The following is a 14,399-nucleotide window of genomic DNA, read 5'->3' on the forward strand; positions in this document are numbered from 1 at the left end:
GATTTGGATATCATATTTATGCAGACAATGTCCATATCTTCTTTTTCTTCAGCCTGATGGTCTCAAGCTGCCATGTTTGTTTCAAATTGTTTGGACTCCATGCATTCTTGGCTGGCTCACAGTAGTCTACCTTTACATTTGTAAAAGACAAGAGACCATTTGGGTCTCTTGTCTTGTTAGGTGAAATTTCTTTTGCAGTTAAAATGTGATCTTACGTTTTGTCAATCAACTCCAAAGTCTGTAATTTGGGTGTCAGGTTTGATTACTTTCTCATTATACAGCCCCAGATTATGGCAGTCGCTTGTACAGCATTCTACAAGCTGAGGCTGGTTCATTGTCTTAAGCCCTTACTATTCATACAGAATTTTAGATCAATAGTGCAAGTTTTACAGTTCAGCAGTTTGGATTATGCAATGCTGTAGAACTTCAGGGTAAGTTGATGAAAGTACTGCAGCTAATTCAAAATGCAGTTGCCTTTTATGGGTAAGTATTAGGGAACTGGAAGATGTTTCACTTGCTTCTGATATGGTAACATAAGAAACATAAGAAAATGCCATACTGGGTCAGACCAAGGGTCCATCAAGCCCAGCATCCTGCTTCCAACAGTGGCCAATCCAGGCCACAAGAACCTGGCAATATGTTAAATTAAAAATTGTGGTATTAGTTTTTAAAGAGCTACATGGCCTTGTTCCTCAATATTTACAATTGTTGCTTCAGGAGTATTCACTTTTTCACCAGTTGTGCTCTAGTGGACAATCTTTTTTTTGTCAGTCCCCTCAGTTAAACAATGTCGACTGACAAATCATGTACTTGATCATTTTTGGTAGTATGGACTATGCTGCCAGCGAAACTTACACAGGAATAAGATTATTTCAGTTTTAGGAAAAGGTGAAGTCCTATTTCTTTCTTCAGGCTTTTGGATAGGTATCTAAATGTAAGGATAAGCTTTATTAATTGGAGCTTGCTGTGTTAATTGCTACCATTTTATTATGGATTCAGATTGATTTGTCTGTTGTGATATTACCATAGTATGTTTCTTAGTGTGTAGCAAGGTGAACTCAAGACCAATGGTTTAGCTCCCCTGCCAGCAGATGGAGATGGAGCAAAGCTGATGACACAGTACCTATACCCCTGCAGTGACGTCAGCCCGCCAGTATTCTCCATCTCTACCAGATGGTGGACGTGCCTCTCTCTAAGGGGAATGCTATACTTTTTTGGAAGGAGAAATTCTATATCCTAAATTGAGGCCCGCTCTCCTGCAGTGATACCTAAAGGTCCCTCCCCCAGATGAGAATTCCTGAGGTGATTTCCGTGATCCCTCAGAGGTGGCTGGTTCCTGGTGTGGATTTTGCTGTTTATGCAGCTGAAAGGCGGCGGGTGCAGGAAGCCGGGCACGGCAGTGATGGCCAAAGCCCTCTCCCCCTGCAGCTGGAGACCATCTCTGTACTCAGCCGGTAAGCGCTGAGCCCAAGAAAGTTTTAAAAAAAAAACCAAAAAACCAGAAGAAGCCTTTATCTTCCGATTCAGAGACGATTAGAGGGGTTTTCTGTAGGGCTTCCTCTGGTCTCCATACTCAGCGCGCCGTACTGATGTCGTTCTCACTCCCATTGGGTTAAGAGGAATTGGGCAAGGCCCCACTGTAGGCTTTGTCGGCACATCGTGTGGTAGTTCCACAGCAGTGCCATTTTTCGTGTGTTTCTGTGCACGCCATATTCCCCTCTATAGGATGTCAGTGTACACAGTGTGTCGGCTCTGTGCACACGCTGTGCGCGTGATGTCAGGCGTGTACTTATGTGCACAACTTTTAAAAGTGTGGGATACGCTCTGGCTATGCGCATGGGCTGTACATGCACCTCATCGTGCCTTTTTACCTAGGTGCTTGAAATTTGTAGCATAAATTTCTAAGCGCGAGCCGATTGAACACACAGCTACCGCCGCTAATGGCGCTGGTAACAAGAAGCCAAAGGGCCTTTCTCTTTGCGTTGCTTGCCATATTAGAGCTTCCAGACTGAACTGGATTCCAACTTGTATCAGCACTGTGAAGATGCTCAAGGAGATTTGTCCTCCTCGGACTTTGCTAAGCCTGGCTTCTCCCATTCAGATGATGGGCTGGTCACAGCCTTAATTGGAAGTACACCAGATTTGAATACTCCCTTGACTGGCTCATCCACGAGAGATGGTAATTCAGTTGGGCCCACACCAGTTCCTCCTGGACTAGGAATGGATCCATCTGCTTTTTCTTGGGTAGAGTTTTTCCAGGGTTTACAAGCCTTTATGCAGGCACAATCTTCTACCTCACCTGCCACTGACCAGATGGACCCTCAACCGGTGGTCCCTCCATCTCCCATCCCTACCGGCAGATGTCGAGGCATGTCTTGCCTTGTCACAGGTATTCCTGGTAGGGACCCGGGTGGCACAGATGAAGAGGCGGACCCCAACTCCTTGGAAGATGGGGAAATCCCCCCCGAGTTGGAACAGTATATGTTGCGGTTCTTTCATAGAAATGACTTGCCGGCCCTGATTTCCCAGACCTTGAAGATGCTGGGAGTTCCTGGGGTGGATTTTATGATGGAAACAAAGAAGAATCCCATTCTGATTTCCCTGTGGAAAGTTTCTTGCTTCTTTCCAGTGACGGACTCCATTCAGGAGTTGATTGATCTGGAATGGGGTGCCCCAGAAGCAAGTTTTAAAGGGGGCTGAGCATTGGAGGGTTTACACCCTCTAGACCCAGTGGTGAGAGAACATTTCATTTCCCTAAAGTGGATGCGCTGGTCTGTGCCATCTCTAAGCAAACAACTATTCCCATGGAGGAAGGAGTGGCCTTAAAGGACGCACATGATAGATGGATTGGGTCTATTCTGAAACAAGCCTTTGACGCAGTAGCGATGACCTTACAGATGCTTCTTGTGCTCTGGTGGTTTGTTCTTGTCTGCCTTTCTTTCAGGAGGTGGATCACGCTGGGGTGAATTCCAGAATGGTGTTAGATTTAGGTACTGTTCCATCCTTCTTGCCTAAAGTGGTCTCAGAGTTTCAATTGAATCAGTCCATTTCATTACCATCCCTAGATAAGATCAAGGATGTGGAGGAATATCGTCTTTTGCGTCATTTGGATATCAAGAATTTTCTATACGGTATCTGGAAGTTTCAGAACTGGTCCGAAAGATGGACCACCTGTTTATCCTTCATGGTGGAAGGAAGCAGGGTGAACCAGCTTTGCGGGCTATCATAGCTCGCTGGATTAAGGAGGTGGTCATTGGCACTATGTGGAGGCTTAAAAGTCATTGCCTTCTCAGTTTAGAGCTCATTCCACTAGGGCTCAGGCGATGTCATGGGAGGAGGTTAGACTGTTGTCTCCCTTCGATATCTGCCAAGTGGCAATGTGGTCCTCCTTGCATGCCTTCTCCAGATTTATCACCTGGATGTACAGGCCCGAGAGGTGTCAGCCTTTGCACAGGTGAAATTAACTGGACCGCGGGCAGCCTCCCATTGGTCCTGAGTCCATCTGGCTACATACTAGGAAATGGAGAAAGTACTCACCTGATAATTTTGTTTTCCTTAGTGTAGACAGATGGACTCAGCTTCCCACCCTCGGCTGCCCAATGATTGTGCCACGGATCCTCTCGTGGGGGGCTTTGAATCCAAAGGGATTACTGGTACATGTACCCTAGATTGGGGTACCTATGTTCTTACTGGAGTTCAGTGTTTATGGCTGGTTGAGTACACTTATGGTTGACCATTTTTAATCATATTTTTAATCAAGATTTTTACTAGTATGTCCACAGTGGCTTCTGAAGACATTACTGGCGGGCTGAGATCACTGCAGGGGTATATGTACTGTGATGTCAGCTTTGCTCCGTCTCCATCTGATAGCAGGGGAGCATAACCCATTGGTCCTGAGTCCATCTGTCTACACTAAGGAAATCAAAATTATCAGGTAAGTAATTTCTCCAATTTATTTTATTTGTATGTACAGTATTATGTATTTATGTTTATTGTTTTTATGTTACCCACCAAGAGCAAGTCATTCGGACTGGTAGGAAATAAAAATATCATAAATACAATAGTGACAAATAGCCATACATAGCAGAACTGTACACAAAATACCAAAAAAGTGGAACCTACATCAACTTTTTAAAAATTAATGTTAAGCAAAATCATTATAGCACAGTCATAGGAGGGTAATTTCAAAGCCATTTCTACAGCTAAATGAGTGCTTAACCCACGAAAATGGGCTATTACAAACTTCCCTGCCCGATATATGCACACTAATATGTGTGTACAATCTGTATGCACACATTTTTACACGAACTGAGCAGAGACATTCTCGAGGCAAGGGGATGTGCAGTTTGCATTTACACGGTTACTTTTCCATTTTTAAAATGTGTGAATTTTTCAATGAAAAACTATTTGTACACAGTGGGTGCAGTTGTGTGCGAGTAGTTTTGTTTGGATAATTTTGAAAATGAAAATGCTTGCATACTTTCCCTTAGAAAATTGATGTAAGGTCTGTGGGTAAAAATTGCCCGACAGACTTTACACCAAAGCAGGCAGTTGCAAAATTGTCGTCCCCCCCCACCTCCCACTGCTTACTGAAAAAAAAACAAAAAAAAACGTATGCAGGTTGGTTTTTGTAATCACAAAGTGCCAGATTCATCAAGGTCTTTTCCCAAGAACACAGAATGGGAAAAGAACCTTTTTAAATCAGGCACATAAAACCTTATATGTAGCTTTAATAATATGTGCAAAAAAACTACTAAAAAGTAGTACAAAATGCATCAGGAGGGTAATATTTAGGCATTTACACATATGGGGCGGATTTTAAAAGTGTTACGCACATAATATACTTGCGTAACCCTTTTAAAAGCCTCCTGAGCACGCAGAGCCTATTTTACATAGGCTCGGCGATGCGCGCAAGCCCCAGGATGCACTTATGTCCCGGGGCTAGAAAAAGGGGGTGGGGAGTGGGCGGGGAAGAGGCGGGGCCGGAGCCTCCAGGCACAGTGGCCATTTGCCGCTGTGCCTGGCACTTGGCCGGCATGCGCAATCTATGATGCATCCATTTAATAACATACCACATATATGCATGAATGTTATAAAATAGCCTGGACACATGTACACGTGTGCACAATTTAAAATGGATGCGCGCATGTGCATGCAAATGTCATTTCTTCCGCATAAGTGGGAGAATTTTATATGGAATGCCTGTTGATGCCATAGCAGGTTTTTCCAGTTTGTTTCCAGTTCACCCAGTTTAGGGATAGAACTTGTAAACCCCCGTAATTTAATTGTCCCCCTTTCCCCGTTAGCCCCACACCTTAAAATCCTGGTAACTAGCATACATTTTTTTGTTTTAGGATTTAAACACTATTGCCCAGATTTCAAAAGCCCTGAGCATGTAAAATCCGGGCTTTACGTGCGTGGCCAGGCCTTGCAGGTGCCAAGCGAATTTTCAAAGGAGCCCGGCCACAAGTGTTGGGCCTCCTCGAAGGGGCGGGGAGGGGTGGGGTGCGGGGTGGGCTGGGACAGCACCACTGAACGCTGGAGTGGCCTAGTAGGAGTCCTGACCTCAGTCCAATAGAAAATCTGTAGCATAACTTGAAGATTGCTGCCCAATGCTCCCCAAGAAACTTGACAGGGCTTGAACAGTTTTGCATACAATGGCCTAATATTCACAAATCTAAAAGTGAAAAGTTAGTAGAGACCTCTCCTAAGAGATTCACAGCTGTAAGTGCTGCCAAAATTGCTTCAACATAGTACTGATTCCAGGGGATGGATACTTATCGAAGATGGGAGGAAACTTATCTAATTGTTGGATTTCAGTTTTGTTTTAAAGATATGTATATGCTTTATTACCCAATAAAACATTTTTACCTGTTCTGCTTAATTTGTGAGTGCCCTTGTGGAAGGGTTAGAAGATAAAGTTTGTATACTTGCGGATGATACTAAGATCTACAACAGAATGGACATACCTGAAGGAGTAGAGAGAATGAAAAGTGATTTAAGAATGCTTGAATAGCAGTTGAAGATTTGGTGGCTGGGATTCAATGCCAAGAAGTGCAGAGTCATGCATCTGGGGCACAGTAATCCAAAAGAGCTGTATGCAATGGGGGGTGAAAGGCTGTTGTGCACTGACTAGGAGAGGCACCTTGGGTAACAGCGTTTGGCAATCTGAAGGCAGCGAAGCAATGCGACAAGTTGATAGATAGCTAAAACCAGAAGAATGCTGGGCTGCAAAGAGAGAGGAATAACCAGTAAGAAAAAGGAAGTGATAATGCCCTTGTGCAGGTACTTGGTGAGGCCTCACCTGGAGTACTGTGTTCAGCTCTGCAGCCTTCAAAAAGGATAGAGACAGGATGGAGATGGTCCAAAAAAAGGATGAGCAAAGTGATGTAAGATGTGTTATAAGACATGAGGAGAGGCTGAAGGATATAAATATGTATACACTGGAAGGCAGGAGGTGCAGGGGAGACAGGATATAGACCTTCAGATTCCTGAAAGCTTTTAATGATGCACGAACTTCAAACTTTTTCAATTGGAAAGGAAACTGTAGAACTAGGGGTCATGAAATGAAACTCTGAGGGACACCTCAGAAGCAACATCAGGAGGGTGGTGGATGCCTGGAATGCCTTTCCAGAAAAGGTGGGGAGGACAAAAACAGTAAACTAATTCAAAAGGGCATAGGATAAACACTGTGGATTCCTAAAAGACAGAGATTAGAAATGAAGAAAAAGGTGCACAGGAGTAACCTGTATGGAGTGGTAATTACTATCCTTAACAGCAGCATGGAACAGCAGCTACTACCATAAGAAACTTGCTGGGCATTTTGGATGGTTTTCCTGCCGTCATTACTATGATACTATGAAAGGTGTGGAGGATGGTGTGCTGATAAGAAACTCTCCTTATTTAAATGCATGCCACACTGACACAACAAAATCTGAAATGTTCAAAGGGGTGTACACTTTCGATAGCCACTGTAAGCTAATCAATTAGTCCTGATTAGGTTCATGCTATTAAGAATCTACTCATATCCTGAAAGTATAGATAAAGGTTCTAGCCAAGTGACATGATTTTTTGAGGTACAGAAACCCATGCCACAACCCTCTCTGTTCCCCAGTGTATCTAATTGGGATTATAAAATGATTTAAAAAGATGGAGTAAGACAAAGGGTGTGAGTAGTTACTTAACTAGTAGATGCCAGCCATTTTAGAATGTGAACACATGAGTATGATGTCCAATGGAGAAATTTTTTTTTTATGTTTATCACTTTTATTGGCTAAAAAAAATATATTAATGTCTTGGAAAGAAGAAGAAGTACCACTATATGAAACATGGATAAAATTATTACACCATACTGCATTATATGAAATTCAAAGAAGAAAAGATATTCAAAATCCTCATCAAAAAATAAAGCAAAGAAAATATTTCCAATTATGGAAAAATGTTTTGCTATATATTACTTAAATATATTTAAAGGAGAATGTTTATAATAATTAATATATTGTTTAGAATAGAAAAATATATTGATGTTATTTATTTAAAACCAATTCTTTATTATAAATATAAGGAAAAGTATTTAGGGGCGGATTTTCAGAGCCCTGCTCGCCGGTGCGCCTATGTTCAATAGGCCTACCAGCGCGCGCAGACCCCGGGACTCACGTAAATCCCGGGGTTTTCTGAGGGGGGCGTGTCAGGGGGCGGGCCCGATCCGCGCTGCGTTTTCGGGGCGGGACGTAGCGTTTCGGGGGTGGGCCCAGGGGCGTGGGTACGGCCCGGGGCGGTCCGGGGGCGTGGCTGCACCCTCCGGACCCGCCCCCAGGTTACTTCCCGGCACGCTAGCGGCCTGCTGGTGCGCGGGGATTTACGTCTCCCTCCGGGAGGCGTAAATCCCCCGACAAAGGTAAGGGGGGGTTTAGACAGGGCCGGGCAGGTGGGGTTAGGTAGGGGAAGGGAAGGGAAGTGAAGGTGAGGGAGGGCAAAAGAAAGTTCCCTCCGAGGCCGCTCCGATTTCGGAGCGGCCTCGGAGAGAACGGAGGTAGGCTGCGCGGCTCGGCGCGTGCCGGCTATACGGAATAGATAGCCTTGCGTGCGCCGATCCCGGATTTTAGCGGCTACGCGCGTATCTACTAAAATCCAGCGTACTTTTGTTGGCGCCTGATGCGCCAACAAAAGTACGCCAAATCGCGCTATTTGAAAATCTACCCCTTAGGGAAAGTAGTTGGGAGGACTTAGTAATAAAAGGGGGAAAATAGTTGGGTGGAATTAGTAATAAAAGGGGAATAATAGTTTGGAAAATTAATAATTGGGAAAATTACAAATTATATTTTAATTGTAAAATTTTTAAAGAAAATTGTTATTGTCTAATTGAATTTATATTTAATTTGTATATTATGAAAATTTCAATAAAAATAATAGAAGAATGTTAAATGCAAACCTTGACTGTAGAATCCCAAGATGCCGTGTATAACCTATCATCACGCCAAAAGATCTTGCTTACGGCATCATCATGCCCCATTAAAGTGTCTTGTCGTCTTCCAAATGCTATTGAATAAAAATATCTGAAGGAAACACATTGACAGGACAGTTTATTTAAGTCTGTGAATGAGGACAGTATAAACGCAGGCTTTTTTTACTTTCAAAGTTACTGACTGCATTTATTTACAATTCATGATCAAAGCAAATGAAATGGAAAATGAAAATAGAAAACAACAACAACAAAAAAATCCCACAATGACCATATTGCCTTCCTTCAGAACATTTTTAAAATGCTGTTGCCAACATATAAGATAAAATGTAAAAAAAAAAGTTAGATACACACACGTGATTGTCCCATGAAGAACACAGTACAGTTGAGTCTTGTGGTAGGATTAAACAAGATGACAATGCCTAAAAATAAAACAGAAAGAAACAAACAGGTTACTTTTTGCCAACGTTAATTCAAACCATGAAATACTCCATTTACTTCTTAAATTAAGCTATAAGGAAACATATCTGATTTAATGTTGGTTTCTCAGCGTTGTCCTTTATCCAAGACTGTGGCTTCCATTGCCAAAATATTTGGCTGCTGCTTCTTTTGGAGGATGGTTTCCTAGTAAAGCAGTACGGTATCCTGTGGAAATATACTGATAGGGCAACTTGCAAACAGTGGAAAGTCTGCAGGCACTTTTTACCCAAGGACTTTGCACCAGTTTACAGAGGAAAAAAGTTCCCTTTGAAAACGGAGTCGGAAAAAATACACACACAGACCTGCACCTACTATTTCTGTGGATATTTTTTCCTTGGAAATTTAAAAACACACTTTTTAAAATCAAAACGTATGTGTAGAAGTCCCAACCCCACCTATACCCCCATCCCTAGAACGGATACCCTATCTGTGGGTAAAATCAGATGTGTAGTGGAAGGGGAGGCAATTTTCAAACACCCATTTTCACAGTTAAAGCATTCTTAACTGCAAAAATGCCTTTGAAAATTTTCCTCAGTACTATTTCAAGCAAAGTACTAGTAGTCCTTTACCCAGAGAAATGGCCTTTTAGAAAATTACATAAATACTATGTGTATAAAATTAAGTAGATTCATACACATACTTCACATGCAAGGGGTGAAGTCTGGGGGTTTGGGACTTACTTTTTAAATTCACATATATATTTGTCAAACTGATTTTGACAAGTCAGCTTGGCCAATTAGTGGTCACTTCTGGGTAAAGCCCCACCCATGTCCTGTCCCTTCAGTAAATTAGTGTCAACTTCCAGGTTTATCCTCACCCCTCCTGACATTTAGATGAAATTACAGGATGCTGTAATAGGCACACCTCTTAAATGTCATATTCATGTCCAAAAACACAACCCTTTCTGGGTAGTTTGATGATATCACAGAAAAATGCCGACCTCTGTCCCTTTTTGATGATGTACCACCAGAACTGGAAATACTCCAGTCCAAGATGGTGCTGGTATCTGGTACAGCCATTTTGAATGACCACAGGAAATGACACCATCACAGAGCATAAGGATAATTTTCAACTACGCTCAGTGGCATACATGCACATAGATCTATGTAAATGCTTTTGAAAATTAGGCCCTAACTGGTTAATTTTAAAAGCCCTATGCATGCCGAAGCTGGGAGATATGTGCAAGACTTGGCGTATCGTGCAGATTTTAAAACCTGTGTGGGTACACACAAAAATAATTTTTGCCAAAAGGGGGTGCATGGGCAGGCCAGGGCTGAGCCACAAGGGTGCAATGGGGTCTCCTATCGCATAACTTTACTTCTGTTAAGGATGACGTGTAAGTCATAAAATTAAAAAAAAAGTTTACTTAGCAAGATTTAGGGGTCTGGCCTAACAGGGCAAAAGACAAACAAAGTAATGGGGTGGGGTAGGAAGGCTGATTGGTTAACTGGGTGAACTAGGAAAATGGGTTCTAGCATCGGCACACATGACTTGTAAAATCCTCCCACTTATACAAGCAAGGCGGCATTTGCGCTCACATGTGTGCATCAATATGAAATCAAGCACACGTGTGCGTACAAATAGGCGATTTTAAGACAAGTGCGCGGCTCTTAAAAAGTACCTCTTAGTAAGCAACCCAGCCCCCGCTGTGGAGAGTAGACTACAGTGAGAACAGATTTTGCAAAACTGCTTGTCCAGATTTATACTTATTCTTTGAGAGGTTATCGAGATAGTAATAGCAGGGCCGGTACTTCCTTTAGGTGAACTAGGCAGTTGCCTCGCACACCAAACCTCAGGGGGGCAGCAAACTCACCAGTATGAGCCCCTGGCTATCAGTGGCAGCTAAAGAACAGAAGGAAGATGTGTGGCAGGAGTGCCAGCAAAATCCCATCTGCTGGAGGCTGAAGAAAAGAGGGAAGCTACCCCGTGGAAGGGGGGGGGGGGAAGAGGATTGGCTGTGGATAGGAGGGTGGGGCATGAGGCTGTAAGGTTCACCTAGGGTGCCTCATACCTTTACACTGGCCCCGAGTAATAGAATGTAAAGTTGTGAACTGACGACCAAGTTACAGCTTTGCAGATATCCTCAATGGGTACTTCTTGAAGATGAGCAACAGAAGCAGCCATGTCTCTCACCTGATAAGCCTTCACAGATTCTGTGACTTGCAGCACTGCTAAAATGCAGCAGTGATATCATCAAGCCAATTAGATGTCTGGTGACTGCTATTCCTAGTATGTTGGGGGTCATATGAGACAAAACAATTGGGAGGACTCAAAACAATTGGTGTAGCAGAGTTCGTTTCTTGTAATATGCAAAGGCCCTTTTGCAGCCTAGCATATGGAAAGCTTTTTCACCTTCATGAGTATGAGGTTTTGGAAAGAAGGTAGGCAGTGCGATGGCTTGATTAATATGGAAAGCTGAGACTACCATTGGCAGAAACTTCGGGTGGGTGCAGATAACTACCCTGTTGTGGAAAAATTGCAAATATGAAGGATAGTGGATGAGAGTCTGGAGTTCTAGCTGAAGTGATGAGGAACAGCACCTTCCACATTAGATACTTTAGAGAAGCTGACTCCATTGGCTAAAGGGAAGCTTCATTAGTGTTTGGGTAATTGCCAGGTTCTTGTGGCCTGGTTTGGCCTCTGTTAGAAACAGGATGCTGGGCTTGATGGACCCTTGGTCTGACCCAGCATGGCAATTTCTTATGTTCTTATTAGTTGGGAAAGAACCACATTCAGATCCCATGGAACAGGTGGTTTTTCTACCAGGGGCTTGACATGCCATAGAACTTTAATGAACCTAGGTATGAGTGAATGAGTAGTGATCAGTTTGCTATCCACTTGATAAGCCATTTTAATGCTGAGGTGCACTCACATTGAAGAAATGGCGAAACCTGAGTCAGAAAGGTGGAGTAAGTATTTCAACAGATGCTTGGGCTCAAAAGAAAATGGGTTCAAATTGTTCTGTTTGCACCACTTGGAATATCTATGCCATTTGAAAGCATAATTTCTTCTAGTTGAAGGCTTTTTGGATGAGATAGAATGTCCACAAGCTCTATAAGTAAATGGAGATCCACGATCAGAGTGCTCAACATCAAAGCTAATAGGCTGAGGACTGAAAGTTGGGATGATAAAGTGTTCTGTCTTCTTGAGTTAACAATGCAGGGTTTGCTTCCAGATGAATAGTAGGACTGCTGGAAAGTGAAATGAGATAAGTTCCTCAGATCTGTCTGGGCCACGCTGGGGCTATGTGAATTAGCCAAGCACGGTCGTGAAGCACCTTCTATATTGTCCTGTCAATATGCAGTAATGGTGGAAAAGCATACATAAGGCTTTGTCCCCAATCAAGGAGGAAAGCATCCTGAGCCAGTCTGAGACCACTTGGCAATATTGAACAAAATTGATTTCATTTTCTGTTTAGCTGAAATCTTTCTGTCTAACACCAGATCTATAGGGCGTCCTAATAAAGAAGTCATAGAAACATAGAAATGACGGCAGAAGAAGACCAAATGGCCCATTCAGTCTGCCCAGCAAGTTTCGCACTTTTTTTTTTCATACTTATCTGTTTCTCTTGGCTCTTAGTAACTTTTTGGTTCTATTTCCCTTCCACCCCCACCATTAATGTAGAGAGCAGTGTTGGAGCTGCATCTAAGTGAAATATCTAGCTTAATTAGTTAGGGGTAGTAACCACCGCAATAAGCAAGCTACACCCATGCTTATTTGTTTACCCAGACTATGTAATTCAATCCTTGTTGGTTGTCTGTATATAGATCCACTTTTCTTCATTCCCCTGCCGTTGAAGCAGAGAGTTATGCTGGATATGCATTGAAAGTGAAGTATCAGTCTTTCTCCCCTGCTGTTGAAGCAGAGAGCTACGCTGGATATGGTTGAAGTGTCAGACTTTCTCCCTTGCCGTTGAAGCAGAGAGCTATGCTGGATATGCTTGAAATGTCAGACTATCTCCCCTGCTGTTGAAGCAGAGAGCTTTGCTGGATATGCTTGAAGTATCAGACTTTCTTCCCTGCCGTTGAAGCAGAGAGCTATGCTGGATATGCTTGAAGTATCAGACCATCTCCCCTGCTGTTGAAGCAGAGAGCTAAGCTGGATATGCATTGAAAGTGAAGTATCAAGCTTACTTGGTTTGGGGTAGTAACTGCCATAAAAAGCAAGCTACTCCCTGCTTTTTTGTGAATGCAAATCCTTTTTTTTCCCCACATTCATTTACGTCCTGTAGACTTTATGGATCCACAGTGTTTATCCCACGCCCCTTTGAAGTCTTTCACACTTCTGGTCTTCACCACTTCCTCTGGAAGGGCATTCCAGGCATCCGCCACCCTCTCCGTGAAGAAATACTTCCTGACATTGGTTCTGAGTCTTCCTCCCTGGAGCTTCAAATCATGACCCCTGGTTCTGCTGATTTTTTTCCGATGGAAAAGGTTTGTTGTTGTCTTTGGATCATTAAAACCTTTCAAGTATCTGAAAGTCTGTATCATATCACCTCTGCTCCTCCTTTCCTCCAGGGTGTACATATTTAGATTCTTCAATCTCTCCTCATAAGTCATTGATGAAGACCTTCCACCTTTTTGGTCGCTCTTCTCTGGACCGCCTCCATCTTGTCTCTGTCTCTTTGGAGATACGATCTCCAGAACTGAACACAGTACTCCAGGTGAGGCCTCACCAAGGACCTGTACAAGGGGATAATAACTTCCCTTTTCTTACTCGATATTCCTCTCTCTATGCAGCCCAGCATTCTTCTGGCTTTAGCTATCGCCTTGTCACATTGTTTCGCCGACTTCAGATCATTAGACACTATCACCCCAAGGTCTCTCTCCTGCTCCGTGCACATTAGCCCTTCTCCCCCCATCGAATACAGTTCATTTGGATTTCTACTCCCCATATGCATGACTCTGCACTTCTTGGCATTGAATCTCAGCTGCCATATCTTCGACCACTCTTCCAGCTTCCTTAAATCCCGTCTCATTCTTTCCACTCCTTCCGGCGTGTCCACTCTGTTGCAGATCTTAGTGTCATCCGCAAAAAGACAAACCTTACCTTCTATCCCATTCTGCCCTGCTTATTGACAGACAAAGTGGCAACCTGGTTGTCGATTTGTAAGGATGCCCTTTCCCTGGAGAAGTTGCATGAATGCAGTTAGAGCATGCCTAATTACTCTCAGCTCCAGGAGACTGATTTGACAATGGCTCTCCTGAAGAGGCCAGATGCCCTGGGTTTGAATGATGCCATTGTGAGTGCCCCATTCTTCGGTGGAGGCTTACATTGATAGTATCACTTGGTAGGGGAAAGAGCAAAGAGGAGCTCCTTTCCAGAGTACTTGGGGGGGGGGGGGGGGCACAACCACCACTGCAACCTTTGTTTCATCGCTGCAGTAGTCCATGTGCCTAAAAGTAAAGAATCACCTGTTCTAAAAGATTCCAAATTAACCCTGCAAACCAAAAAGCAA

At 43.3% G+C, this 14,399-nt stretch overlaps 1 protein-coding gene across 1 annotated transcript in view; it reads right to left on the reverse strand.

Annotated features, from left to right (window-relative positions):
* NSMAF (neutral sphingomyelinase activation associated factor) overlaps positions 1–14,399 on the reverse strand; it is a 267,295-nt gene that overhangs the window by 34,545 nt on the left and 218,351 nt on the right. The window contains exons 25-26 of the mRNA XM_029591349.1: positions 8,816–8,883; positions 8,432–8,555 (exon numbers count right to left, since the gene is read on the reverse strand). Coding sequence (XP_029447209.1) covers positions 8,432–8,555; positions 8,816–8,883 — 192 coding nt within the window. The remainder of the gene's footprint in view (positions 1–8,431; positions 8,556–8,815; positions 8,884–14,399) is intronic.

This window comes from Rhinatrema bivittatum, chromosome 2, assembly GCF_901001135.1.
Source record: "Rhinatrema bivittatum chromosome 2, aRhiBiv1.1, whole genome shotgun sequence".
NCBI lineage: Eukaryota > Metazoa > Chordata > Amphibia > Gymnophiona > Rhinatrematidae > Rhinatrema > Rhinatrema bivittatum.